The sequence below is a fragment of the Saccostrea cucullata genome, unplaced genomic scaffold, assembly GCF_032062105.1.
Source record: "Saccostrea cucullata isolate Sc308-1 unplaced genomic scaffold, CSIRO_AGI_Scuc_v1 ctg131, whole genome shotgun sequence".
Lineage (NCBI taxonomy): Eukaryota > Metazoa > Mollusca > Bivalvia > Ostreida > Ostreidae > Saccostrea > Saccostrea cuccullata.
Window position 1 is genome coordinate 329114 of NW_026930457.1, and position 27769 is coordinate 356882.

At 35.7% G+C, this 27769-nt stretch overlaps 1 protein-coding gene across 1 annotated transcript; it reads left to right on the forward strand.

The window, feature by feature from the left end:
- The first annotated feature begins 494 nt into the window (after positions 1 to 494).
- Positions 495 to 27762, forward strand: LOC134228659 (nuclear pore complex protein Nup214-like). Its single transcript, XM_062710336.1, has 12 exons — positions 495 to 1031; positions 1228 to 1413; positions 1570 to 1647; positions 3504 to 3572; positions 8407 to 8671; positions 11699 to 11799; positions 22659 to 22788; positions 22928 to 23035; positions 24687 to 24810; positions 24929 to 25348; positions 25454 to 27334; positions 27623 to 27762. Exons 1-12 carry the CDS (start codon positions 541 to 543, stop codon positions 27760 to 27762), a joined length of 3993 nt encoding a protein of 1330 aa, XP_062566320.1. The 5' UTR covers positions 495 to 540.
- The last annotated feature ends 7 nt before the right edge of the window (positions 27763 to 27769 follow it).

Sequence of the window (27769 nt, forward strand, 5' to 3'; positions counted from 1 at the left end):
GAGATAAAAGATTATATTAATTGTCAAACTGTTGTTGAAGATGAACATCAATTTTTATTTTTAAACATGTCCTCAGAGTTTTATAAACAACTTCGAAGTGAATATTGTACACTTTTTAACAATACGTGTAAATCTTAGGAAATTTTAATCCAGCAGATGTTATATCAATATAAAAATATTTGTAACTTCATACGTGGTTCATTTAATATTAGAGAAATTTCATGTGACTATATATTTGTTTATATACCATGTATATTACTTGCGCCACATGTTGTGTAAAATTGTCAAAATGAATAAATTAAAATATATAGAGAGGGGCCTATAGTCTATAGGAAAATATTTTAAAATTCCTTTTCTCAAGAACAGCAAATCTATGGAGAATCAAAGCATCCTCTGGCAGTGCAGTTTATATTTGTTCAAATGCCAGCTGGGGCCATAAATTATAATAAAGTCGGGTTCGATATTTCTCGAAACAGTTATACCGGATATCAGAATTTAATCTCGACGAAACCGCGTGAAAATGAAATACGTCTGAAAATAATGTTTGATTTTAGAGTGGTTTTAATCATACCATTCCTTTTAATTGTAGTTTTCATCAATTTGGTGGCTTTTAGAACTTTTATTTTTACATCGATATCCATTTTATGTGCGAGTGTATTGTTCGAAAGATGGTCGTCGAGTGGTTGGATTCGCGCGGATAAGAGAAAGCAAAAGAAGCAAAAAGGTCCTGGTGGCGAAAAGGAAAGATTAGCAGTAACAAATGGTGGTTTTTTAAACATGTTTTTAAACAGGTCATTCCAAGATAAATCAAAAGTGAGCAAATCAACTGTTAGATCGCCATGGAAATTTGGTTCAAATTCACCGCCACTGGAGAACAGAATTCGAAGTCGCAATGCCGTTTCAAGAAACCATTCGTTTGCTGGTAGGAGGTCTGATTTTAATAATTCAAGGATCACGGACAGTCGCTTAACATCCATTCCTTTTCTACCTACCGTCAGAAAAGCTCTTGGTCTCGATAATGTATCTAGAAGGTATTGACTATTGTACATGTGTCATGCATACACTGTAAATAAATATTTGAAAAATTTATTGAATCTTACTGTCAACATCAAGAAATTTCAACAATTGATAAAAAAGAAAACTTTTGGGATTTTTACCAATTCAATTCAAGCTGATTTTCTAGCAAAAATTTTAAAAGGTTAGATCATAATTTTATGTTCCTTTCAGCCCTCTTACAAAAACTCCAGAAGTTGCAGCAGCCTATCCAGAGAGGCCAATGGCTGGCTTTTTACCTGCAGTCAGACTGGGAAGACGAGAACGACCCGTGTTTTCTCCAAGCTCCAGAACGATAGGGAAAAGTCCAAACACTGTGAAGATTGCTCCTCCTGATTCAAGAAGAATTAATAACACAAGGTCAAAAGTGTTCCTGTTTTAGCAGATATATTAATCTTATAAAAAGTTATTTGTTACACACTCTCTGTTTGCATTGAAATGTGAAGTTCAATTTTTCCACATAGTTCTTGCAAGTATAAAGCAGTGGTATTAAACTGATTATGACACATATTTCAGATTATTCCAAGTGAAAAATGAAAATGTAAAGACTACACCTAACACACAAGCAGTATTATCTGCCTTAAAAGAGAAAAGGTAAGATGCAAAGTGTTGTCCAATGTCACATTAGTTACTGTAAACCAAGTATTATACGCTTTCGATAAATATCCGCGAGTTCTGCGAGTAACCTCTGCTCGCGGATATTTATCGTCGCGAACCAGTTGTTCATTTTTCCATGTTATGATCGGAGTTATTTGCCCTTTTTTTGAATACCGATCCCGACGGTTCAATAAGTAATTACGGAAGAACTTTAGTGTTCTAGAAGCAGTTGAAATTTGATATTACAAACATTCAGAAAAAATATCTAAAGGAATGGCAAGTCTAAAACTATTTGTCTAAAAATTATTAAAATGTCAATAATTATTTCAGATTGTGTTATTATTGTCACAGACGAGTTAGGTTAATTACGACTAATTATGGCCAGCCCTGCTCTGTCCCAACCATTTGTAATAATTGCCCTTTGGCTATGTAGATCTTATAAAGCGTCAATTACCCAATTTGCATGAGGTACTTTTACACTTGAGAGTTTGAAATCAACTTTAATCTCCTCGATTTTTTCCCCGATTTTCATTCGAGCTTCGTGAATAATGCGTAAGAAGTATACTCCTGGCAACATTTTACCTACTTTAGGTGCGGATATAAGATTTTAAATGGACGCAATGCACAGAATGTCTTGAATGATAATGCGTAAGCAGTACTCACGGTAGCATTTTACCTAGTTTATGGGCGGATATAAATTTTTGATTTGATACAAAAAAATACTTGTGGAAATAAAAAAAAATATGACCACTTGATCGCGGAAATAAATCGTCGCGGATTAGTTCTCTAGCGGTCAGTCGCGAATAAAAAATGACGCATATAATAATTGGTTTACAGTATTGCCTCAATCATTAAAAACTTAATCGGATGAAGTAAAGTCACTCACGTATGAAGTGCATAATTTTTTGACAATTGTAACTTGATTTTTCACCCCAGGTTGTAAGTTATTCTCTAATAATTCAATTTGAATAAGCTTTACAACCAGGGGTGTGCAATTACAAAAATTAGTTACTAGCCGGTCGGGCTAGTGGCAGTAGCCGAATGTTGCCAGTCACTGGCCCATTTAATTACCGAAGAAAATACATAAATACATGAAAAGGTTAAAAAACATTTAAGTTGCAATAAATAAAACAAATAATAGTTTGAGCTTTGTAATTGTCACGTACTTCTCCCTATTTTTATGGACTGTATAATTGTCACTGATACAATTGGCGATAGCAATGCAATACATATACATGTAAGTTAAAATAAATGAAAATTTTGATTTTACAAAAGTTAATTTTTTACATCAATTCAGTCGACGTAAATATATGTTTACTTTCATTTTAGATTTACTAGCCCGACAGGCTAACGCAGTGTAGATTTACGATAGCCAGACCTGTAAAATTGGTAGTCAGAGGCGTCGGGCTATGGCAGTTGCACACCCCTGACAACCATTTTTTATAGGATCAAAATACACAACATTATATGATAAAAGTGTAGTACTAGTATCTAATGTAGAATATAGGTACTTAAGTAAATTAATATGCATTATATGCAGTTTTGTTAAGGTAAACATGAAGTTCTTTATTAATTTATTGACTGTTTCCCATTTCTAATTAATGTATAGACTTATTGAAAATTACATTAGTTTCAATATAAATGCAATCAAAAAGGATGGTACTGATATTTAATGCATTTTTAAATGAAACTGTGCAGCTTTGATTTTTCAGAAATTCATAAAAAGGACCCAAGTAAACCTTGAACTACATTGTTGATGATCATTTAACTTTGTTGTTTAACAGTTTGTGTTAACTTAAGTTTTTGCTTGAGTAGATGTATTTCAATCATTTATTTTTCAAATAAAATTTTAGTAGGAAAAGAACCATGGAGGGAATGGATGTCACCATATCGGATGTTCAGGGGCAAATGGCAAAGCGAAGGTATGAAGTTGGAATTTAAGAGAGTTGCAGTTCAAACTTAAACCCAAAGTTTATGATGACAAAACCTCCATATTGAAGAATTTTCTAATTATAGGGAAACTTATAGCATTTGTGCATTTGTGAAACATTTAAAAAAGTATTTAAGGACAGACGAGACGTTCCTCAATAATAGATAAATTTTTCAAAGATTTTGTCATTGAAGTATTGCACCTTAAACATGTTTACTCACAAAAAATTGAGGTACCTTACCAGGCATTTCTGCAAGATACCAGGGATAGTTTTCCTTATATAATCCTTTTAATTTTCCAAATTCAAATTTTTAAGTGTTTGGATTTTTAAAAAAACGTTTAGAAACTGGTTTAGAAATTAGAATGTTATTAAGATTTTGAATATTTTTCATACATTATGAAAATATACAAAACAGATGTTGAGGAACGTCTCGTCTGACCTTAAAAATTGCCCTGAGATGAACCCATATCCATAAGTTGAAATGTCATTTCTCTCCAGCAGACAAAATGAGAGAAGTTTTTAGCTCACCTGAGCTGAAAGCTCAAGTGAGCTTTTCTGATCACCCGGTGTCCGTCGTCCGTCCGTCCGTCCGTCCGTCTGTCTGTCCGTCCGTCCGTCCGTCTGTAAACTTTTCACATTTTCAACTTCTTCTCAAGAACCACTGGGCCAATTTTAACCAAACTTGGTACAAAGCATTCTTGGGTTAAGGGGAATTTAAATTGTTAAAATCAAGGGCCAAGACCCCTTCCAAGGGGAGATAATCAAGAAAATACGAAAATAGGGTGGGGTCATTAAAAAATCTTCTTCTCAAGAACCACTGGGCCAGAAAAGCTGAAATTTATGTGGAAGCATTCTGGGGTAGTGTAGATATTAAATTGTTAAAATCATGACCCCCGGGGGTAGGGTGGGGCCACAATAGGGAATCCAAGTTTTACATAGAAATATATAGACCAAATCTTTAAAAATCTTCTTCTCAAGAACCACTGGGCCAGAAAAGCTGAAACTTAAATGGAAGCATGCTTGGGTAGTGCAGATTCTAAATTGTTCAAATCATGACCCCCGGGGATAGGGCGGGGCCACAATAGGGAATCCAAGTTTTACGTAGAAATATATAGAACAAATCTTTAAAAATCTTCTTCTCAAGAACCACTGGGCCAGGAAAGCTGAAACTTATGTGGGATCATCCTTGGGTAGTGTAGATATTAAATTGTTCAAATCATGACCCCCGGGGGTAGGGCGGGGCCACAATGGGGAATCCAAGTTTTACATAGAAATATATAGAACAAATCTTTAAAAATCTTCTTCTCAAGAACCACTGGGCCAGGAGAGCTGAAACATATGTGGGAGCATCCTTTGGTAGTGTAAATATTAAATTGTTAAAATCATGACCCCCGGGGGTAGGGCGGGGCCACAATAGGGAATCCAAGTTTTACATAGAAATATATAGAACAAATCTTTAAAAATCTTCTTCTCAAGAACCACTGGGCCAGGAAAGCTGAAATTTATGTGGAAGCATCCTGGGGTAGTGTTGATATTAAACTGTAAAAATTATGACCCCCGAGGGTAGGGCAGGGCCACAATAGGGAATCCAAGTTTTACATAGAAATATATAGAACAAATCTTTAAAAATCTTCTTTTCAAGAACCACTGGACTAGAAAAGCTGAAACTTATGTGGAAGCATCCTTGGGTAGTGTAGATATTAAATTGTAAAAATCATGACCCCCGGGGATAGGGCGGGGCCACAACAGGGAATCCAAGTTTTACATAGAAATATATAGAACAAATCTTTGAAAATCTTCTTCTCAAGAACCACTTGGCCAGGAAAGCTGAAACTTATGTGGGAGCATCCTTGGGTAGTGTAGATATTAAATAGTTAAAATTATGACCCTCGGGGGTAGGGCGGGGTCACAATGGGGAATCCCAAGTTTTACATAGAAATATATATAGAACAAATCTTTTAAAAAGATCTGCATCACCCAAGTTACTCAGGTGAGCGATGTGGCCCATGGGCCTCTTGTTAAAAATTCTAGGGAGACTTTTCAAGGCTAATAACTATATACTGTAAATGTATTATATTTAGGGTGTACGATATTTGGTGCAAATTAGATTTTGAACAAGTTAGTGTGGATTTGATTTAGCACATATCTTAATGTTCTTCTTTATAGATATATATGTGAGACATTTAGTGGTGTACTTGAATTAGCGGATATTTCTTTCCGCCAAAAACGCTAAAAAGAATACACAGTCAAATATAATACGTTTACAGTATATTTTATGTTCCATTTACAAGGCATATATAAATATATATCTAAACATGTAAAGAAACTTGAACTAAAATCTGTGAACTGGTAGACTTATATTGTAGGTTTATAGAAGTCATTTCATTACTGACATTTTTCACTGAATGCTCTCAAATTTGAAGATCTTGAATTTATTTTACACCCATTTTGATATCGAAGGACTTTTATGATGCATGAATTCAAGTTTGATTAAGTCATGATGCGAGGGTTGTTCGATATGTATTGTGTATTGTACAATATCTCAAAAGCATTCGATTCAAATAGTCAAATGGACATTACATCCCTTCAAAGTATTCTCCATGATTTGAAATATACAATTTTAATCTCTGAATCCATTTCTGAAATGCGTCACGGTAAGCCGATTTAGGTATACCTCTGAGGCACTGACTGACGGGTGAGCCAAGGGCCTGTCGGGACTTGTATCGACGACCAGATAAGAACTTTTTAAGTTTTGGAAAAAGGAAAAAGTCGCATGGTGCTAGATCCGGAGAGTATGGTGGGTGTGGCAAGACGGTAACCTTCTCAGACTTCAAAAATTGCTCCACAAGCTCAGATGTTTGTGATGGAGCATTATTATGAAGAAGGCGAACATGCCTAAATCCCGACACAGGACGTCGTTTCTGATAATATTTCTTGAGCTTTTTCAGTACAACATCTCAGTAATACCGACCTGTAACAAATTGTCCTTCGGCACCGGAATTTGTGCGGCTAAACCATCACAAGAGAAGAATATATATGCAATAAAGAACCTTCTTTGTGCTCATTGTCCTTTTGGCAACTACAGGCCTTCTACCGTGTTTGGTTAGCCATAATTTGTTTCCAACTTTTCTTACTGGTTCGAAATAGTGAACCCATGTTTCGTCACCAGTAACTATGTTTGCAAAATGTCTTTGATTGAAGTTTCGAAACATATTTAGTAGTCGCTTAGCGGTTTGTATTCGTACCTTTTTTTGGTCATCTGTCAATATATGGGGTATCCATCTGGCAGAAATCTTTCGTACTTTCAAAATACACTTCAAAATGAAATGCACCCGCGATAGCAATGTGCCAACAGCTTTGGCAATATCACGAATCGTGTACCTGCCATCACTTTCAATTATTTCCTTGACTTTTGAGACATTTGTCTTGCCTGATACAGTCACAGGTCGACCCGATTTTGCTGCATCTTTGACGGACTCTGTGCCAGTCAGAAATTTCTGTCTCCACCTACGAACTGTCTCATAAGATACCCTATCAGACCCATAAACAGAGCTGTGGAAAACTGCCGGTCATGCCGGCAAGACCGGCAAAAAATGCCCGTGACCGGTAAAAATGCTATCGATGTCGGTCCAAATGACCGACCTCTTTCTTTATTAAAGGTTTTTGTTTTTTCATTTTTAATTCAGGCCTATCATAGGCGCACTTCCCAGCTTAATTATTGTACCTTATATACGATTGCGCAATACTTTTTCTTTGCACGAGATCGAGGCTAGATCTATAGGAAATGAAAGCGAAACCAATATTGTCTCGCGTGACCTTTTAAATTTACAAATAGGACAGAATTAGGTAGAAAACATAAAAAAAGATGAAGGCAGGCTAAATACCTGGGTATGTAAAACATTTCTAAAGAAAAAATTCAAACACAGTTAAGTAAAGCAGTATACCTAGTACCTCCGCCGTTCCCGACCGTCCCAGATTTCGTTTTTTTTTCCATCGATTTCATGATGGTGGTATCTTAATTTAATCACAGAATTTATTAGACTCATTTTCGAGGTAAAATCTAATTCGCAAATGCATTAATGTTTTAAAAAATATTACGTTTACTATGCAGAATTATCATTGACACCTGCCCAAAAGTGATGAAATCTAGTATTGTAATAAATGCAAAAAACGAAAACGGAGGAGGACTTGGAAATGGAGACTGAATGTTATTATTAAGTAAAGTGTAATTAAGAAAATAATGGTATGCTTTTCTTTTTAATTTTGCAACTTACTATTTCGGACCGGCAAAAATCACTTCGGACCGACATATTTTGTCTTCTCGCCAGTCCGAATGACTGGCTATCTGAAAAAGTTTTCCACAGCTCTGCATAAACTTCCCCAATTCAGTAAAAATCTGCTTTACCGAATTACCGAGTTTTGTGCGAACTTTTATATAAGCTCTAATTTCTTCAATATTCTCAACCTTTTCCCAACTATTTTTACAACAGTGGTCAACGACTGGCTCTATTGAAATGACGATTATTTTATAACCATGTGTAGATGAAGGCTCGTGTTTATACTATTGGCAAGGTATTAAATAGAGTTATCCAGGCGCATAAATATCGACGAAATCGTGCAAGGCGTTATCGCGCTATGGTACAATACACAATACATATCGAACAACCCTCATACCTAAGGAATGGGGTTGGGATACAATATGGGCTCAGTATTTTTCATGGGAAAACGAGAAGAAAAACATCTCTTTAAAATTTTCTGAGAAAAAGAAGAACCAGTGTTGCTCAGGTGAGTGTTGTGGTCAATGGTCCTCTTGTTTATTTTGTAGGAGACAAGAAAGCCAGCAGTCTAATGCCTCCACCTCTTCTCTCCCCTCCCTGCCGGACAATCTTCCTGACCTCTCCACCCAAGGCTACACTATTCCTCGTCTGAAGACCCCCACCCTCAAACGCACTCTGAATATGACCAATCTATCAGAGACAGACTGGGAGGATAGTGAACGAGAAAACAGCCAGAAGCGACCTCGTCGAGAAGCTCAGTATAATTCTATTGCTAGTTCACTCAGTTCCATGCGAAGGATTAAAGAGAGACAGGTATGGGCCATTTTGGTCAAGGTAATTGTTTAAAATTTGTAGCTTGTGAAAACAATGTTAGGACTTCTTTAAGTAATCACTGTCCATTTAACATTCTGTCAATCCCCATTTTTAGATCACCTGAGTAAACTCAGGTGACCTATTCTACCCATTTTCGTCTTGAAGTGTGTTGACATTTAAACATTTTCAGCTTCTCCTTTGCAACTCCTCAACCAGTTTCAACCAATTTTGGCATATAGCATCTATGGTTGAAGGAGAAGAAAAATTGTGAATTTCACATTCCCTCCCTCCGTGGATGCTTAACTCTTTACCCCTTAATGCCACGATTTGACGCACTGGCCATATCCTTAGAGTGTTTGCCTGGCTGCCCCTAAAGCGTTTTAGATGAATTGGAGTGCAGTTTAAAACTGAACTAATAAGGGTCAATATATTTCATTTATACTATGTATTATATATCATTAGATTCGTAATAAATTAAATTTTTCAAATCTTTTTACATAATTTCGATCAGAATTTTCTGTTTAAAAATAATTCAGGTGAAACAGGTGTAAATAGAAAAATAGATATTTTCAACATGTAAAACGGCTTTAATAAGCAAAAGTTGTCTGTAAAAATAATAAAAACCATGTGTGATGATATTATTGATGGTTAAATTATTATTTATTATCAATTTTATAAGTTTAATAACTCAGAAATCAATAAATTGTAGTGCATCTTCAATGTCAATCTCGCCGACAAGTTTTCAGACTTGCGTCCTAAAACTTGATTTCTGAACGTTTTTGGATACTTTAATGATCCAATTCTGTTAAAATAATTATTTTCTACACCTTTATATTTATGAATATGTGTAAAATGGAAGGTATCTTTTGAATTTGTGAGAAACAGGTAACGAAATCGGCACTGCGTGGTCCCAAACTTCACAAAATTTTCGTAACTTATGTTGACATATATTACACATACAGATCATTATAATTTTCAAACCTTTCAAAAAATAGGTAGTTTACTGCTTGAATTTCATGTAATGCTTTACTGGATGAGAAAATATTGCGTATTTACTGAGTTATATGCTCAAAAAACATCGTATGTAACAGTCCGCCATTTTGAATTTTGGTGGGACTTTCCAAGATTCTATTGTTTGTTTACACAGGTAAATCACTTGATTTCTAACTGTAGTATGATGCAATCATCTATTGTTAACCTGCAGGTGGCCACCTGTGCTCTGATAATTTGTAAACAAGCGGTAATTTCAAGTCAAATCAACAATGAAATACACGTGCGTCAAAAGTCGTCATTAAGGGTTGGGGGCTAGGCGTCAAAAGTCGTCATTAAGGGGTAAAGGAGGGAAAGGTCTAAGGGAAAAAGAGTTAAGGGATGGGGAAAAAAAACACTAAAATTAATGCAATAATCTTTATAAATCTTTTTCTTTACTCCTGGACATCAAGCAGTCAAACTATTGGCATGAATTTAATTAGCATTTAGTCTTATTTAGTCTTCTACGGTACCAAATTGTGAAATTCATTGCTCCAGGGTTAGGGGTTCTTGTGCTAGGATGGGGCAATATAGATTATATAATGAAAATTCATTATTCCTAATTATTAATTATTAAACAAATAAATTTGATGTATAGTTATAAAGAGGAAGAGTGTCTTTTCCAAAATTGTGAATTTCATGGCCCCAGGGTGGGTTCTGGTGTTAGGACGGGGCTCTTTTGATTACATAAGGTGATCAAAATTTTATAAAATGAATACATGTATAAATAAAAATCTTTAAAAATCTTCTTTTCTGGAACAGAAAGACAGGGTTAGTCATATTTACATGGAAGCATCCTCAGTCAGTGTAAATTCAAGTTCAAATTTTGACCCCCTGAAGGTAGGATTGGGCAACTATGGGGATCAAAGCTATACATAGAGGATATTCAATGTTTTGTAGTTGAATATGGAATTTATTTCACGAGTGGGACAGGATTTTTGATATTTTCACGAGTGCGAAGCACGAGTGAAAATATCAAAAAATCCTGTCTCACTCGTGAAATAAATTCCATATTCAACTACAAAACATTGAATTTTCTGTTTATTACATTTTTAACAAAAATTCTTTGATTTTTCCTTTGCCTCTGTCTCTTTTGTAATACATTCATGGACTCGTGACGTCATAGTTGAGCGGTTGAGACGTCATAGCTAAGTGAGGTGAAAACACTGTAAACATGAATTTGACAACATATTTTTGGTAATTTAACAGTTTAATTCGCTGTCAGAATGGTTTATTTATTTCCATCTATCTTATATATGGTCAAGGAAGATATTTTTACAACAATTTTCGTTACAAGAAAGGAAATCGAGAGTTTTCCCGCACTTTTGATATTCGTCACACTGTGACAGGATATCATTTTGATATCCTTTCACACTGTGACAGGATATCATTTTTTATTCAATGAATAAATTACAGTATTTCACGGGTAAAAATGTAATAAATAGGAGTACGTAAATAGAAAGCAGAAATCTTTCAAAATTGACCCTTTCTCAAAAATCATTTTCAAAAGGTTAACAAAGCCCCAAGCTATTCATGCTTGAAATATGGAACTATTCCTATTAGGTAATATAGATTTAGTTTATTCACATTAATATATAGGGGTAAGATGGGGCCACATTATCAATTAAAAGTTTTTCATTTGAATATTGGGGGAAATTTAAAATGAAAAAAATAAAACTATTGAAATGAGCTAGCAGCAGTGACTCAGTTGAGAGTCTTGGCCATTGCACCTCTTGTTATAATTTCTGCAGGATTGTTCTGCATTGTGATAATATAATAGATGCTTCTTTTTTGATGGATTATGTTTGACACTGTGATATTCACATTGTTAAAAATTATTTCTTTTAAGAATCTGATAAAATTAAAAAAAAAAATACATATATATAGAAAAAATTTGAAACTTCCTCATTTTTCAAAAGCTACATGACTGTATTTATTGATTCAAAAGAGAAAAAAAAGACTGCTCTGTTGGAGATTAAATATAATAATTGTCTGCAGGCTGCAATGAAAAGGAAAAATGATTCCAAAGAAAACTCTGCTTTGGTAGAAGACAGATCAGGCCAGAATTCACCTGTCACCAAGAAGCCATCTTTACAGAGGTAGGTTGGCAGAGAGGTAGTGAAATTTAGATCTGCAAAAGAAACTTCTGAATGTGTTCAAGCTTTAATGTTTAGACGAGAAAGCTCATCTTAGATTAATATGCTACTTATGATAAACATTATACAATTGAGTTTGTGTCCTGCTCTTCTTTGAAAATGACATGTACCTGTATGTAGGTCGAGAGCATGAGAATGCTTTGAAATGGAAAATTCACTGATGTGGCTTTCAGGACTCTGGTTTTCTGGAATCCTCCCAAGAAGAGGAGTAAATGCTACAAGTTTCTGATATTTTTGTTATGTAGTGTAGTTTCATATTTATCATCATTGCTCTTTCAACCAAGTGTCTGGCTAATAATTTTTATGAGAAGTTGTGTCTAATTGTCCATAGCCATATTCGATTTATGCAGTAATTGCCCATGACTTCTTCATTTATTATGGTATTTAGTGCAGTCGTACAGTACTTGCAAAAAGAAATTGAAAAATCTAGTTAAAAAAATAGTACGTATCAATTTCTGTTTGTTCATAAACAATTGATTAAAGATAGACAGTTTCCTGGATAATTTAGAAAAGTTGCTAATGAACTTAAACCTGAGTAAATAATTAGCTAATTTAATTAACAGTCTAGGATAAAGACCTCCGACCAATCCTTTAGAATAGGAAATTCCATTTAGCAATATTAAGTCTTCAGTAAGATTCTTACATTTGGTGATAATTAGTCTGTCTCTACCACTGGCTCGAACCAGATTTGTTCATCCAGATACAGAAATTTTGAATTCAGTGAAATGTCAGTTATTGAATTGAGGGCACTGAAAACGTCATACATGTATTTACTTATTTTTAGTGCATGAACTGTAAATTGTGTGGGATAAGTATAGAGGAATTTTGGTAACTTTTTAACATTTAGATTTGTGGACTTGGAAATTACAAGTTTATAAATGTAGAAAAATTATGAGATTATTGGACCTTTTCTGAGTAGTTGTAATGCAACATGTATGTTTTATTTCTGTAATTTTAACATGTTAATTGTTCACCATGTTTCTTTAGTTTCTCTGAATATCACAAATCTGCTGAAAATTAAAAAAAAATTATTCCTGCAGCTCTGACTCATTGAATATGGTGGGAAAATATTTCAGTACGTGCACAGAGCATTTTTAGCTCACCTGAACCGAAAGCTCAAGTAAGCTTGTCTGATCATAAATTTGTCCGTTGTCTGTCATCGTGGTAAAGTTTTCACATTTTTTGTTCTTCTCAAGAACCGCTGGGCAGATTTTAACCAAAACTGGCACAGACTTTTGTTGGGTGATTGGAATTCAAATTTTTTATTCTATTGAAGGGTCACACCCTCTTCCAAGAGGAGATCACCAAGAAATACTGTAAAACGAGAATATTTGGTGCACTGCTAATTTTAGCGCCTTTGGAGCAAGATCCCCATAACGTTAAAATTTATTGTGCGCTAACGATTTCTAAATATTTTTTGTGTTTGTGTTCAAAGCTTTCAAATAAGTTCATATAAACCGGAATGCGCAATTACGTAATGAATTTTATATACGTACTAGAGTGAACATGGTAGGATCGATCGAGAAAGTTCTGCCAAATTATAATTTAATGAAATTATTGTTAGTTGTTACCCGATAATTATCATTAGAACCTTAAAAGTTTGGCTTCTCGGCATGTCAATCATCTATCGCCTCGAGGTAAACAATGCAATCAAGCATGGCGATTGAGCTTGCAGACAATACCTGATTATGATATCCGTTTATCCAAGTAACTTTCATTCGATGCATGCCTTGTTTGAATATGAATAAAATGCGTAAATACTCCATTTCTTTTATTTAAAATAAAATTTAACATTGTGCCACGTCCATGTAATTGCAACACTACGGTTAAGTTGACGAATGTTTACTTATATACGGGAGTGCTATTGTGATTCTGTGTTTGACTAACCAAAAAGTCAAATACGGGCGTGGATAAAAAATATTGACATTCATATAATTCAATGACAAGTGCAAGCGCTAAAATTTATTTGCGCCAATGTATTCCCATCTGCGTTTGCGCTAAAATACGTATGCGCCAAATTTTCTCGTTTTACAGTAGTGAAAAATGGGTGTGTGTAAATATAAAAATCTCTTCTCAAGAACCACTGGGGTAGAAAAGATGAAACTTGTGTGAAAACTTTCTGACACAATGTAAATTCGAATTTGTACAAATCATAACCTCTGGGGTTAGGTGGGCCCATAGTGGGTGATCAAAGTTTTACATAGAAATATAGGAAAAATAAAAAAAATAATACTTACTGTATAATCCCTATTATCCTGCCTCTGATAAAAATCGTGAAATTTCATTGGTCGAGAAGAATACTGCATGAAATGATATTATGCTGTCTACCCACCTCATATTACTAATGTGCCCCCTCCATGTGACCTACCCACCACACATCAAATCAGTATGCTCCCCTCCACGTGCCATACTGCACAGATCATATATTCAGTTGAGCACGCCGAATAGCTAACGTCATATAAACATTAAACGACGTCACAATGTAAACAATTGTTATGGAATGGTTTGCTAACTCTGAAAAGGTGTGAACTTTATTCAGAAATCTTCGACAGGATAAATTCGTTATGTAGACACTTAGAGGGGTAATAGGGAAATATGTGGGATCCTTGAAAAAATACATATTGGGGTATTGGCCTCTTGTTTAATGGATATCTTTTTAAATTGCAGGAAAGGCAACATCAGATTTACTTTTCATAGGTCATAGTTACATGTACATGAGTTTGTAATCACAAAATGTTCATCCAGTTTCATAGACCACTGTAGTTGGGTTATTAGGATTTCTTGAAACTCCATGTGAGATCAAGGACACCCCCCTTTTTTAGCTCACCTCAACGAAGTTGGGGGAGCTTATGTAATACCCTCGGTGTCGGCGTCTGCGTCGGTGTCGGTGTCGGCGTCCCAGGTTAAGTTTTTTGGAGCAGTTTTCTTTTTAAGTACTTCTATGTCCTATATTGATTAGACATGCATGGAAGATGCTTCTAGTGTGTTTCATTGTACCAGTCAAAGTTTCAGATGCTGCAATTTCAGCAGAGGAATGACCAGGTTAATGTTTTTGGAGCAGGTTAACATTTTTGGTGCACTTTTTGGTGTAGGTCTCATTTCCAAGGAATTATAAGCCCTATGTTGACCAAACTTGCATGGATGATACATCTGAGGATGCACACTACCGGGCTTGCTTCGGATGCTGAATCTGACCTACATTTTCCGGTTGAGTGAACAGGTTAAAGTTTTTGGTGCATATTTCATTTCCAAGTAACTATAAGCCCTATGTTGACCAAACTTGCATGGATGATACATCTAAGGATGCATACTACCAGGCTTGCTTCAGATGCTGAATCTGACCTACATTTTCTGGTTGAGTGAACTTGTTAAAGTTTTTGGTGCAGGTTTATTTCCAAGTAACTATAAGCCCTATGTTGTCCAAACTTGCATGGATGATACATCTAAGGATGCATACTACCAGGCTTGCTTCGGATGCTGAATCTGAGCTACGTTTTCCGGTTGAGTAAACAGGTTAAAGTTTTTGGTGCAGGTCTCATTTCTAATATACTATGAGCCCTATAATGACTTAACTTGCATGGATGATATGTCTAAGGATGCATACTACCAGGCTTGCTTCAGATGCTGAATCTGACCTACATTTTCTGGTTGAGCGAACATGTTAAAGTTTTTGGTGCATTATTCATTTCCAAGTAACTATAAGCCTATGTTGACCAAACTTGCATGGATGATACATCTAAGGATGCATACTACCAGGCTTGCTTCGGATGCTGAATCTGAGCTACGTTTTCCGGTTGAGTAAACAGGTTAAAGTTTTTGGTGCAGGTCTCATTTCTAATATACTATGAGCCCTATAATGACTTAACTTGCATGGATGATATGTCTAAGGATGCATACTACCAGGCTTGCTTCAGATGCTGAATCTGACCTACGTTTTCTGGTTGAGTGAACAGGTTAAAGTTTTTGGTGCATTATTCATTTCCAAGTAACTATGAGTTCTTTAATGACCAAACTTGCATGGATGATATATCTTACGATGCACACTAATGGACTTGCTTCGGATGCTGAATTCAACATACATTTTTCAGATAATGGACCAGGTAAAAGTTATGGGTGCAGGTCTATTACCAAAAAGCTATAAGGCTTATATATAACATTGTATAAACCAAACTTGCACAAATGATGCATCAAGGGATGAAAACTCTCAAATTTGCTTCAGATGCTGGATTTTAATTACATTTTCATGAAGAACTAGTTTGAATTTTTTATATTATAGGTCTATTTCAAAGTATCAGACCAAAATTGCATGAATATTTTCATTTTTGGAATGTACACTTTTTGTTGGTTAATTATGTGACTTTGCCTTATTTAAAGACAACATTCGTTGAGGTGAGCTCTGTAATCTCTGATTACCTATGTTTTTAAATTAATATGTGTCAGTGCATGTTTTTCTGTCTAATGTTAGTCATACATTTGTTAAACCCCCAGCAAAGGAAGTTTGGGGGGGGGGGGGTATATTGGAATCACCATGTCCGTCTGTCTACAGACGAGATTTTGTCTGGACCATTACTCAGAAACTATTGGAAGTATTTGTCTGCAAATTTGTACACATATTATTCACCATATGAAGGCGTGCACTTGGTATTTTCATCTCAATTGTATTATTATTTTGAATTTTACAGTTGATTTTTTTTTTTTCATTTTTATTAGGTCACCTGAGTAAACTCAGGTGACCTATTGCTATCCGCTTTCGTGTGTCGTGTGTTAACATTTGAACATTTTCAGCTTCTTCTCTGCAACCACTGAACCAATTTCAACCAAATTTGGCACAAAGCATCTATGGGTGAAGGGGAACAAAAATTGTGAATTTCATGATCCCTGCCCCCCTGGGGCCTGAGGGGTGGGACCAAAACCACTAAAATTAATGCAATCTTTAAAAATCTTCTTCTTTACTCCTGGACATCAAGCAGTCAAACTATTTGCATGATTGTAATCAGCATTGAGTCCTCTACCAAAATTATGAAATTCATGGCCCTGGGGTCAGGGGTTCTAGTGCTAGGGCGGGGCTAAATATTAAGTATATAGTGAAAATGCATTATTTCTTTGAAAATCTTCTTCTCTGCTCCTGGGTATTAAATAAACCAACTAAGTACATAGTTATGATGAGCAAGAGTGCCTCTACCAACATTGTGAATTTTATGGCCCCAGGGTCAGGGGTTCTGGTGTTAGGGTGGGGCTCTATTGATTGTATAGTAAAAATACATGATTTCTTTGAAAATCTTCTTCTCTGCCCCTGGGTATTAAATAAACCAAGTAAGTAAATAGTTATGATGAGCAAGAGTGCCTCTACCAAAATTGTGAATTTTATGGCCCCAGGGTCAAGGGTTCTGGTGTTGGGGGGGCTCTATTGATTATATAGTGAAATTACATGAATTCTTTTAAAATCTTCTTCTCTGCTCCTAGGTATTAAATAAACTAACTAAGTGCATAGTTATGATGAGCAAGAGTGCCTCTACAAAAATTGTGAATTTTATGGCCCCAGCATCAATGGTTCTGGTGGGGGGGGGCCTTATTCTTTATAAAGTGAAAATACATGAATTCTTTGAAAATCTTCTTCTCTGCTCCTAGGTATTAAATAAACTAACTAAGTACATAGTTATGATAAGCAAGTGTTCCTCAACCAAGATTGTGAATTTTATGGCCCTATCATCAAGGGTTCTGGTGTTGGGGGGGGGGGGGCTCTCTTGATTATATAGTGAAAATACATGAATTCTTTGAAACTCTTCTTCTCTGCTCCTAAGTATTAAATAGACTAACTACGTGCATAGTTATGATGAGCAAGAGTGCCTCTACCAACATTGTGAATTTTATGGCCCCAGGGTCAATGGTTCTGGTGGGGGGGGGGGGGGGGCTCTATTGATTATAAAGTGAAAATACATGAATTCTTTGAAAATCTTCTTCTCTGCTCCTAGGTACTAAATAAACTAAGTGAGTGCATAGTTATGATGAGCAAGAATGCCTCTTCTAAAATTATGAATTTCATTGCCCCAGGGTCTGGGGTTCTGGTGTTAGGGTGGGGCTCTATTGATTATATAGTGAAAATACATTAAATCTTTGAAAATTTTCTTCTCTGTCTCTGGGTATGAAGCAGATGAACTACCTATATAGTTATGATGAGCAGGGCCCTAATCTTGCAGAATTGTGAATTTCAAGGCCCCAGGGTCAAGGGGGGGGGGGGGGCTCTACTTATATACTGAAAATGAATTAATTGTTTGAAATCTGGTCCTTTGTATTTATAAAACATTTATTTACTTTTTGATAGGCAATTTTAAGGGTGCCTTTTAAAAATTTGTGCAACCTAGGGTCAGGGGTTTATGTCAGAGTGTTAGGGGCACTACTGATTATTGATGAATATTACTGATTAGTTGGAGTGCATTTTTGTTCCCCTACCCTGCGTATGGGTATTCAGTAACCAAGCTAAGCAACTGCTAAGTTTATTTATTGTTATGATGATCAATGGTGCCTTTTCAAAATTGTGAATGCCATATAGCATCTGGCTTAAAACATGAATCAAATTCAATACACTGTAACTGGAAAGTTGTTGCATAATGCTCAGGTGACCTATAAGGCCTGTGGGCCTCTTGTTATTTTGTGGTCTTGTACAGATCATTTCTCAGAAACTATTGCAAGTATTTTTCTGAAAATTTGTACACTTATTATTGACCATCTGAAGGTGTGCACCTGGAATTTTCAACTTTATTTGTTCATTTTTCTGCATTTTAAGGGTTTTTTAAAAATTTAATTGACATGTTCATTTTGGGATCATGTGTAAGGTTTGAGACATAGAATCTAGAATATCTGTACAAAAATGTGAACTACAGCTTAAAACTACTCATTAAAACTAAAAAAAAAGAAAGACACATCATCAAGTGTTAAAAACAGTTTTTACATTGCACAGAAGATAATGTCAGTTCATTTGTCTCTTAGGAATAATGACTGGACATGGATCCATTTAAAGATAAATTAATGAGTTTGGTGTAGGAAGGTGTTAAGACATCTCTTTTCAAGCATGTGTTATCTTCTGGGAATTTGGCTGCTGGCACAAGAATTAAAGATCTCTCTTCTCTAATTCTCTTAATTGTAATTTATTGTCGGTCAAAGCACTTCATTACTGGATGACCAGCTCTTTATTTTCAAAATGAATTTAATATAAAGTTATCAAGATTAATTTGATTTTGTATGTTTTTTTTTTTCAACAATCAGTTTGAAGAGTGTCATGACATATAATTCCAATATGTTACAATGGAATTACAATGTATTAGTATTGATGTTTTATTTGGTTGCACCTTTGTTTCATTCATTAAGAGAGCAATTATATTTTTCACTGCAAATTTTTGTAAGAAAAATGTGAACACCTCTAGATCTTTAAAGTATTTGTGAATTGGCACCTTCTCTGAAAAATCCAACGGGGGTATTTGTCCCTATTGGACAGTTCTAGTTTATATAAAATATTAGAAGGAGATAAACAGACAAACATGCATTTATGGTTTGAAAAGGGGAAAGTGTTCCTTTTAACATGTTTTCCCTGTATTGTAAGCTAGTATTCAGACTTGTGGAATTCACAAATGTTTTTCAACTTCAGGTATTAAGGCCATAATAAATAAATTGCTAGATTCTCATCCGAATTTTTTTAAAAATCGAGGCGGGTGGGCGGCTTTTATTTTATATTTTTTATTTTTTCAAATTTGCAGATTTTTTATTGACCTGGTCAATCGGTGTAATTTTATCTACAATAACCAAATAAAAGTCATAATAAGGCCATAATAAAAATATTCCTAGATTCTCATCCACGCCTGCCCCAATTTTTTACCCCCGCCTCGATTTTTTAGCTCTACTGGTCAGAGACCAGAAGAGCTTATGCGATAGTAATGCGTCCGTCCGTCTGTCCGTCTGTCTGTCTAGCTGTCCGTCTGTCTGTAAACAATTTTTCAAAATGCTACTCCTCCTACAGTTTTGGTCTAATTTCAATATAACTTGGCACACAAGTAAACTACACTAAGATACATAATTCTGTGTATCGGTTTTTGATTTCGATGAACGGTGTTGCCGTGGTTACTAAAAATAGAAATTTCTGTGAAATTCTTTCAAAATGCTACTCCTCCTACAGTTTTGGTCTGATTTCAGTATAACTTGGCACACAAGTAGACTACATTAAGATACATAATTCTGTATATCAGTTTTTGATATCGATGAACGGTGTTGCCATGGTTACTAAAAATAGAAATTTCTGTGAAATTCTTTCAAAATGCTACTCCTCCTACAGTTTTGATCTGATTTCAGTATAAGTTGGCAAACAAGTAGAATACACTAAGATACATAATTCTGTGTATCGGTTTTTGATTTCAATGAACGGTGTTGCCTTGGTTACTAAAAATAGAAATTTCTATGAAATTGTTTCAAAATGCTACTCCTCCTACAGTTTTGGTCTGATTTCAGTATAACTTGGAACACAAGTAGAATACACTAAGTTACATAATTCAGTCTATTGGTTTTTGATTTCGATGAACGGTGTTGCCGTGGTTACTAAAAATAGAAATTTCTGTAAAATTGTTTCAAAATGCTACTCCTCCTACAGTTTTGGTCTGATTTCAGTATAACTTGGCACACAAGTAGAATACACTAAGATACATAATTCTGTGCATCGGTTTTTGATTTCGATGAACGGTGTTGCCGTGGTTACTAAAAATAGGAAGTTCAAACCAGTAGAGCTTCAGTCTCGACAGAGACTTCTGGTTTTATTTCTGTTTTTCTTCGTCTTAATTCTGATCGGGATCGGTATTCATCTACCATTCTACTTTTGGTTGAAAAAGATTGGTGATGATGTGAAGTAAGAGATAATTGATCTTTTACTGTGACTTTTATTCGGGTATTGTAGATAAAATTACACCGATTGACCAGGTCGATAAAAAATCTGCTGTAAAAAATATAAAATAAAAGCCGCCCGCCCGCTTCGATTTTTAAAAAAATTCGGATGAGAATCTAGCAATTTATTTATTATGGCCTAAAGGTTCAATTATCTCGTACTTCACATCATCACCAATCTTTTTCAATGACCCTTGTTTAAAATATATACGCATGTATTACAGCAATTCCCATCTTTTCAGCTGTCAAAATCATGTCAACTTTCGCGGGATTTAAAACAAAAGTAGAATGGTAGATGAATACCGATCCCAATCAGAATTAAGACGAGGAAAAACAGAAATAAAAAAAAATTGAGGCAGGGGTATAAAATCGGGGCGGGCGGGGATGTGAATCTAGGAATATTTTCATTATGGCCTAAACTATGAATAATCTCATCACATCACCTGATACGTAGCATGTGTTTTGACTGTTTTGTGCTTAATCTTCTGAGCTACAAGGAAATAGCATGTGAACATGTTAAATTGCTAATAGGGATGGCAATTGATTGCAGAATTGCGAATCGGTTAAGCGCAAAATCTTTCAACCGATTAACTGGTTAGTCGTATCAAGATATACATTTGGCATTTTCTTTTCATATTCACAAAAAGGCTAAAAAAGACATTTAGAAGTTACGTTCTGTTTATTATTTTGATTGGGGAATTTTATGAACATAAGAGTATACATATTTTATTTCAATTTCAATAGACAAGAAAAATTAAGAAAACCTTGAATCTTGCTTGAGGAATCAGACAGGGATAAATTTCCAACACAGATGATAAAGAAGTTAATTCTGTATTGTCACCATAATCAGAACTAGTCTATGTCTGAACTCGCACTTTATTTACAATTTACAAGGTTCTTCATAATAAAATAATTTAATAGATAATGGCAAAAGATAGACATACTATAAGTAAAAGTGCTTAGCGGTTTTAATAACATTAAAAAAAAACACAGGACTATTTGGGTAATGGCATGATGTTATAAATACAGTAATTAACACTTTACGTATTGACCAATTACCCTGCGATCTCAGTCTGGAGAACTATAATTACATCCAAATATTCTTATAAGATGTGTAAAAACACTAAATAAAAATCTATGCATTGCTTTCCTTTCTTTAAAAAATAAAAAGGGGGGATTTTAAGGAAACTGCGCTCAAATTTACATATATTTTATTTTGTAGACTAACCGATTACAGATTCTCTAACCAATTAGCATTGTTCTGATGGATTAATCGATTAACCAGTTACAAATTGCCATCCCTAATTGTTAGGCATCAATTGTGTTTGAGCTTGTTAAATTAAGCTTCAATTTACAATTATCTACATCTACTTCATTCACTTGCCTTTATTTTGAAACCTTTGTAAAAACACACACTTTACAAAAGAAAAAAAAAAAAACGTATTTTATGATATTATACTTTCATGTAAATGGGTTTAATCTGATTCGTCGAGAAACATTTGTTAAAAAACACAATTACCCGCTAAATAATGAAGCCACGCCTTCCAGCATAGCAACAGTCAAAATTGCTTGATGACAAGTGATAGTTCAAAAAATGTTGACTCGCAGAATTTATGTGCGCAAGGTTCACTGTAATAAAGATTGCATGTAGTTGAGTGTAACAAAAATTTTAACCCCAAAAAACCATCGTCAACCGAGGCTGCGAATTTACAATAATATTCGGCATTCAGATTATAGTCTGTTTTGAAATATTTAGTTAGATTTTGCTGGCCTAGTACAAAAGTTATTAGTCTAGTTCAAGTTTATATACAATGACAAGATGAACTAATTTTAAAATTCTGTGTAGATGATTGTTTACCTGATTAGTATTTGTTTTACAGTATGGAAACTGTCCTGTTGCCAGAAAACAAAGATACACCTGTCACAAAATCTCAGAAGACAGAAGATGCTTCAAAGAGTCAGCTGTCAGATTTGGAAACATCAGTTGCAGAGTTTCTTGGACAATCGGGGGTATTTACCAACAAAAAAACAAACAACAATTGTTGAAATTAATGTTTTTGTGAATTTCACGATATTTATCATAACCCATTGCTCACTTGATTGAGAGAATGCTTTAAATCTTATAGTTATTTTTCTCTGTTTCTTGTAGACACACAAGTCTGTTAGAACACCCAAACGAGTAGCTTTATCAGACAAAGTATCGGCCAGAAAAAGAGACATGTCCCTATATGCAGGCCTAAATAAAACATATGAAAATGTAAGTAAATCTGCATTTATAACTTCCTGTGGCTCTGCATCTTTAGCTTCAATAATGTAGCCCTCTCCTTTTTTTTTTTTTTTTTTTTTTCTGGGAGAGGGCTACAACTCCTTAGGATCTCCGTAATGGTGCAGCTGCGGAAACCATTCGCTCCCGTACGGATTTCGGCTCAAATTGTCAGCAAATGGCTATTTTATTAACATTTCTTACCTTGACTCCAAAAATGTAGTTATCCAAGACATAAATCAGTCCAAAAATATACAGAACAATCCATATATCAGTTATTTTTCGTGTATGTCAACATCACAGCTTAAAGAAGAAGGTTTGGTTTTAGCTTTATTGCGCCCTAAAAATGTAATGACATCAAAAAGTTTTGAAACTGGCTTAAATATTAGTTAAATAAATGACTCTCATAAATCAGGAAAAAATATGGCATGAAGGTTTACCATTCTGCAAATATGACGTCATTAATGTGAAGCATTTATCTATTTTCAACAGAAAAAGCCTCAAAATTGAACATTTCAAGGGTGATTTTCCTTTAGAAAACAGTGTCCACAGCCATCGCCCACGTTAATTTTTTGATATTTTGTGCAAAATTCAATAACAAATCACATATCTCAAGATCTTTGTGGACGATGCCTGTGGACCATGTTATCTGAAAGAAAATTCCATTGAAAATTGGTGTCTTCTGCAACTTTTTAAGAAAATACGGGAAAATGCACATCTTTATGACGTCATAATTAGCATTTAAAACCACATGTGAGAAAAATGACCTGTCTGATTTTTCTGCATTGATTTCAATTATTTAAAAAGCATGAGTTTTCAACTTTTACACCAGTTTCATTTTTTAGAAAATCACAGGGCAAAATTTGTATGGAAACCATACCTTCTTCTTTATCCGCCATGTTTACTGACCTTGACAGATTTTATTTTGGGACAGCCAATGAGATTAAAGATCTATAGGGAGCGGATTTCTTTGGAATAACCTTATTTTAAGCCTAAATAGAGCTTTTTACGATAAAATGACACATGGTATGATTTTATTTATCGATGTTTAGTGATACTATTCATCACATTTTTTTTATAAACACCGACACCTGCTTTATTTAGTTATTCTAAATTTCAAGCGCAAGTCTCGGTACGTCACGCGTTGAACTGTCATGGCTGTGGAAGATCAACACAAGATTTATTTTACATGGTTTTCGCGTTTAACGGGCTATGTTGTCGACAGTGAATAAAAATCTCGTCTTATTAGAAGTAAGTTGAATGTAAAAACTACTTTTTCTATCTGCAGTTGTCAGTATTTAAAAAAATATTTTTGCACCATTACAGAGATGCTGTGGAATTGTAGCCCTCTCCAGAAAACATCAGATAAAATAAATCGGAGAGGGCTACATTATTGCAGCTACTGCATCATATGCATGTAACACTCAAACATCACCCACTGATGTGTCTCTAAATACAAGTGTTATGTCATGGAGCATGTATTAAACCTAAACATAAATTCAGATCAAAATAATTTTATCAGTATAAATGTAATTATTGATTGCTATTTGAGTTAGACTTAACAGTCAGTTTAAGAGCTCTATAGAGCTTATGTTGACTGTAATGAACAAAATTCCAGTTTACAATAAAATTGACTTACTAACAGGTTCCACAAGCTAATGTAATAGCTAAGATAGAAGATTATGACAAGGACAGAGAAGAAGAGGAAAAGAGAGTACAGGAGATGATGGCCGAGATAGGAGAACCCGAGAAAGAAGTTACGGCAGCAGGTGATAAACAGTTCCCACAAAAAAATCATTTGATTTTGTTGTGATGCTGCATAATACGTTTTATATTTTTCACAATTTTCTTTAACTTGGGTTTTTCTTTTAATTTTATCATTTATAGAGACTACTAGCTCCAGTAATGTCTCAACAGCTGCAGCTCCAGCCTTAACGTCAACTATTTCTCCATTGGTTAACATCTCCACCCCTGTAACTCTGGGATCCACCACACCTATTTCTGTGACCAGCTCTTTACCAGTTTCTAGTACAACAGCTTCATCTAAAGCCTCTCCAACTCTGTTCTCTGTTAATACCACCACATCTTCTAGCTCTGTCTCACCAGCCAGCAAACCTTTGGTGACAACTGGATTCTCATTTGGTGGTTCTCCAAGTGGAGTTGGTGGAGTTGACAAGTCTAGTGCCATGGCCAGTCTGTCTAGTAGTACAACCACAGTTACTAGTGCCTCAGGAGCTATAGCCAGTGCTGCTCCCTTCAGTTTACCAACAGCAGCTTCATCCACAACAAAAACTAGCTCTGTGACAGGTAATACTTTTAAAGTTGTAAAAAAAATTGTGATTCTCTGGCAAACTAAGAAAAAAATTAGTCTTTATTGTTGAGTGGTAAAACGGTTGAATATTTATATTGCAGGTTTTCAGTTTGGACAATCACTAGCCACAGCAGCTGTCTCCCCAACCTCTATTCCAGCTTCAACCAATATATCAGGAATACTCTCTAGTGGACCAAGCTCTACCACGACAGCTCTGCCTCCTGTATTTGGTGGACAGACAAATGCACTTGTGACATCATCCAGTGGTCCGGGAACTTTTAAAACTGGTGAGAAGGTTTTAGCAACTACCAGTGCTGTATCTGCATTGCCCACCATGGTTGCACCATCAGGATTTAGCTTTGGAACCCAAAGTTCCGGTGCTTCAGCAACAGTTACACCGACCACTACATCAAGTGTTGGAGGATTTAGCTTTGGAGGTCAAAATTCAAGTGTAGTATCACCAGTAAGCAGTGTAACAACAACCGCATCAACAACAGGAGGTTTTACTTTTGGTGGAACCACTACTACTGCTTCTTCATTGTCAAATGGTTTTAGCTTTGGAAGTCAGACTATGGCCCTATCAACAGCGACAACTGCTGGAGGAGTTTCTTTTAATAGTCCAGCAGCTACCAATACAGTGACTGCATCTGCCCCCGGAGGGTTTAATTTCAAAGCTACACCTGCTACCCAAGCAAATCCTCTAGGTGCCTTTAATTTTGAAGCAGGGAAGGGGACTGTTGCTGCTACCACAACCTCAGGCACATTTGTCTTTGGAGGTAATTCTGCTCCATCAGTGGGTGTTAATGCTGGAGCTTCTACTACATCTGCTACTGGAGGTTTTAATTTTGGTACAGTAACAGCCAATCCTACAAGTGTACCTACTGCTACAGGAGGTTTTAACTTTGGGACTCAGAATCAAGCTCCCACACCTTCAACATCTATAGCTGCAGGGGTGTTTTCATTTGGAGGACAAAATGTTTCATCTACAACTTCCTCAGCAAGTGGTGGATTTAACTTTGGAGGTGGTTCAAATTCTACAGCTGGAGGTTTTAATTTTGGCAAAAGTAATACATCTACTACAGCAGCAGGGCTATTTGGTGCTACTAATACATCAAGATCAGACCTACCAAAGCCAACCTTTGCCTTTGGAGCCGTTACTCAGAACTCGACAACTTCATCCAGCTCATTTGGACAACAGCCAGCTGGGTCTCAATCAAGTTCAACATTTGCATTTGGACAGACCACCACAGCTTCCAGCAGTGTATTTGGGCAGCCATCTGCTCCCCAGTCTAGTTCTGTTTTTGGACAATTTCAGCCACCTGGTCAGACTTCTCAATCCCAGCCTCCAGCATTTGGAAGCAATACTTCGAACAGTACTTTTGGACAATCCAGCAACACACAAGCAGTGTTTGGACAACCAGCAGGATCTCAAACAACCTCTGGATTTGGGCAAGCTGCACAGGGAACCTCTGGTTTTGGACAAAGTGCAAGTAATCCTGGTTTTGGACAGTCATCCACTCAGCCATCCTTCAGCTTTGGACAGCAGAATCCAAACACTCAGTCTGGGTCAGGGTTTGGACAGCAAACAGCTCCGCAGTCATCTTTTGCATTTGGACAGACACCTTCCACCCAACAGACTACATTTGGACAGCAGCAGCCAAGTTTTGGACAGCAACCAGGCCCTGCTTTTGGACAGCCTCAAAATCCTCCTGCTTTTGGGCAGTCAACAGGTGCCCCAGGATTCACCAAATCTGCCAGTTCACCAAACTTTGGAGCTTCTAATATGAATGGTAGTGGCACAGGGTTTAACTTTGGCATGGCAACACCATTGAAAAACTCACAAAGTTCAGCAGGATCTTCAACTTTTAATTTTGGAACACCTCAAAATAACAGTGCTACTCCAAACCAGTCCACTCCTGCAAATCCAAGCAAAGGATTTGACTTTTCTCAATCATTAGGTCCAGGAGCATTTAACTTTGGAGGTATGTACTTAGTCTAACACACACACACACACACACACCCATCCCCATTCAAATAGATACGGAAAATGATGTAAAATGAATTAAAAAGCATTTTTATGTTTAGGGTTTCCCCACTGGGGAATTTCTGGAAATGAAACCATACAGAATGATATGTTTACCAGATAATACCAGAAATTGAAAAATGTATTATAATTTATCCAAACACACATTTGATGTGCTTTTGATACTAGTTAACATTTAATAATTCTGAGTGTCAACGATATAAATTTTTTAATCTTGTGTTTTCAGCAGGGGGAGGTAATTCCTCATTTGGAACCCCAAGTGGAGGGGCCATCCCACAGCCTAACTTTGGAACCCCTTCATTCAGTGTGGGATCTGGAAATCAGGCCAAGCCTCGTCCAATCAGGAAACCCACACGAGAAGGATAGATCAGGA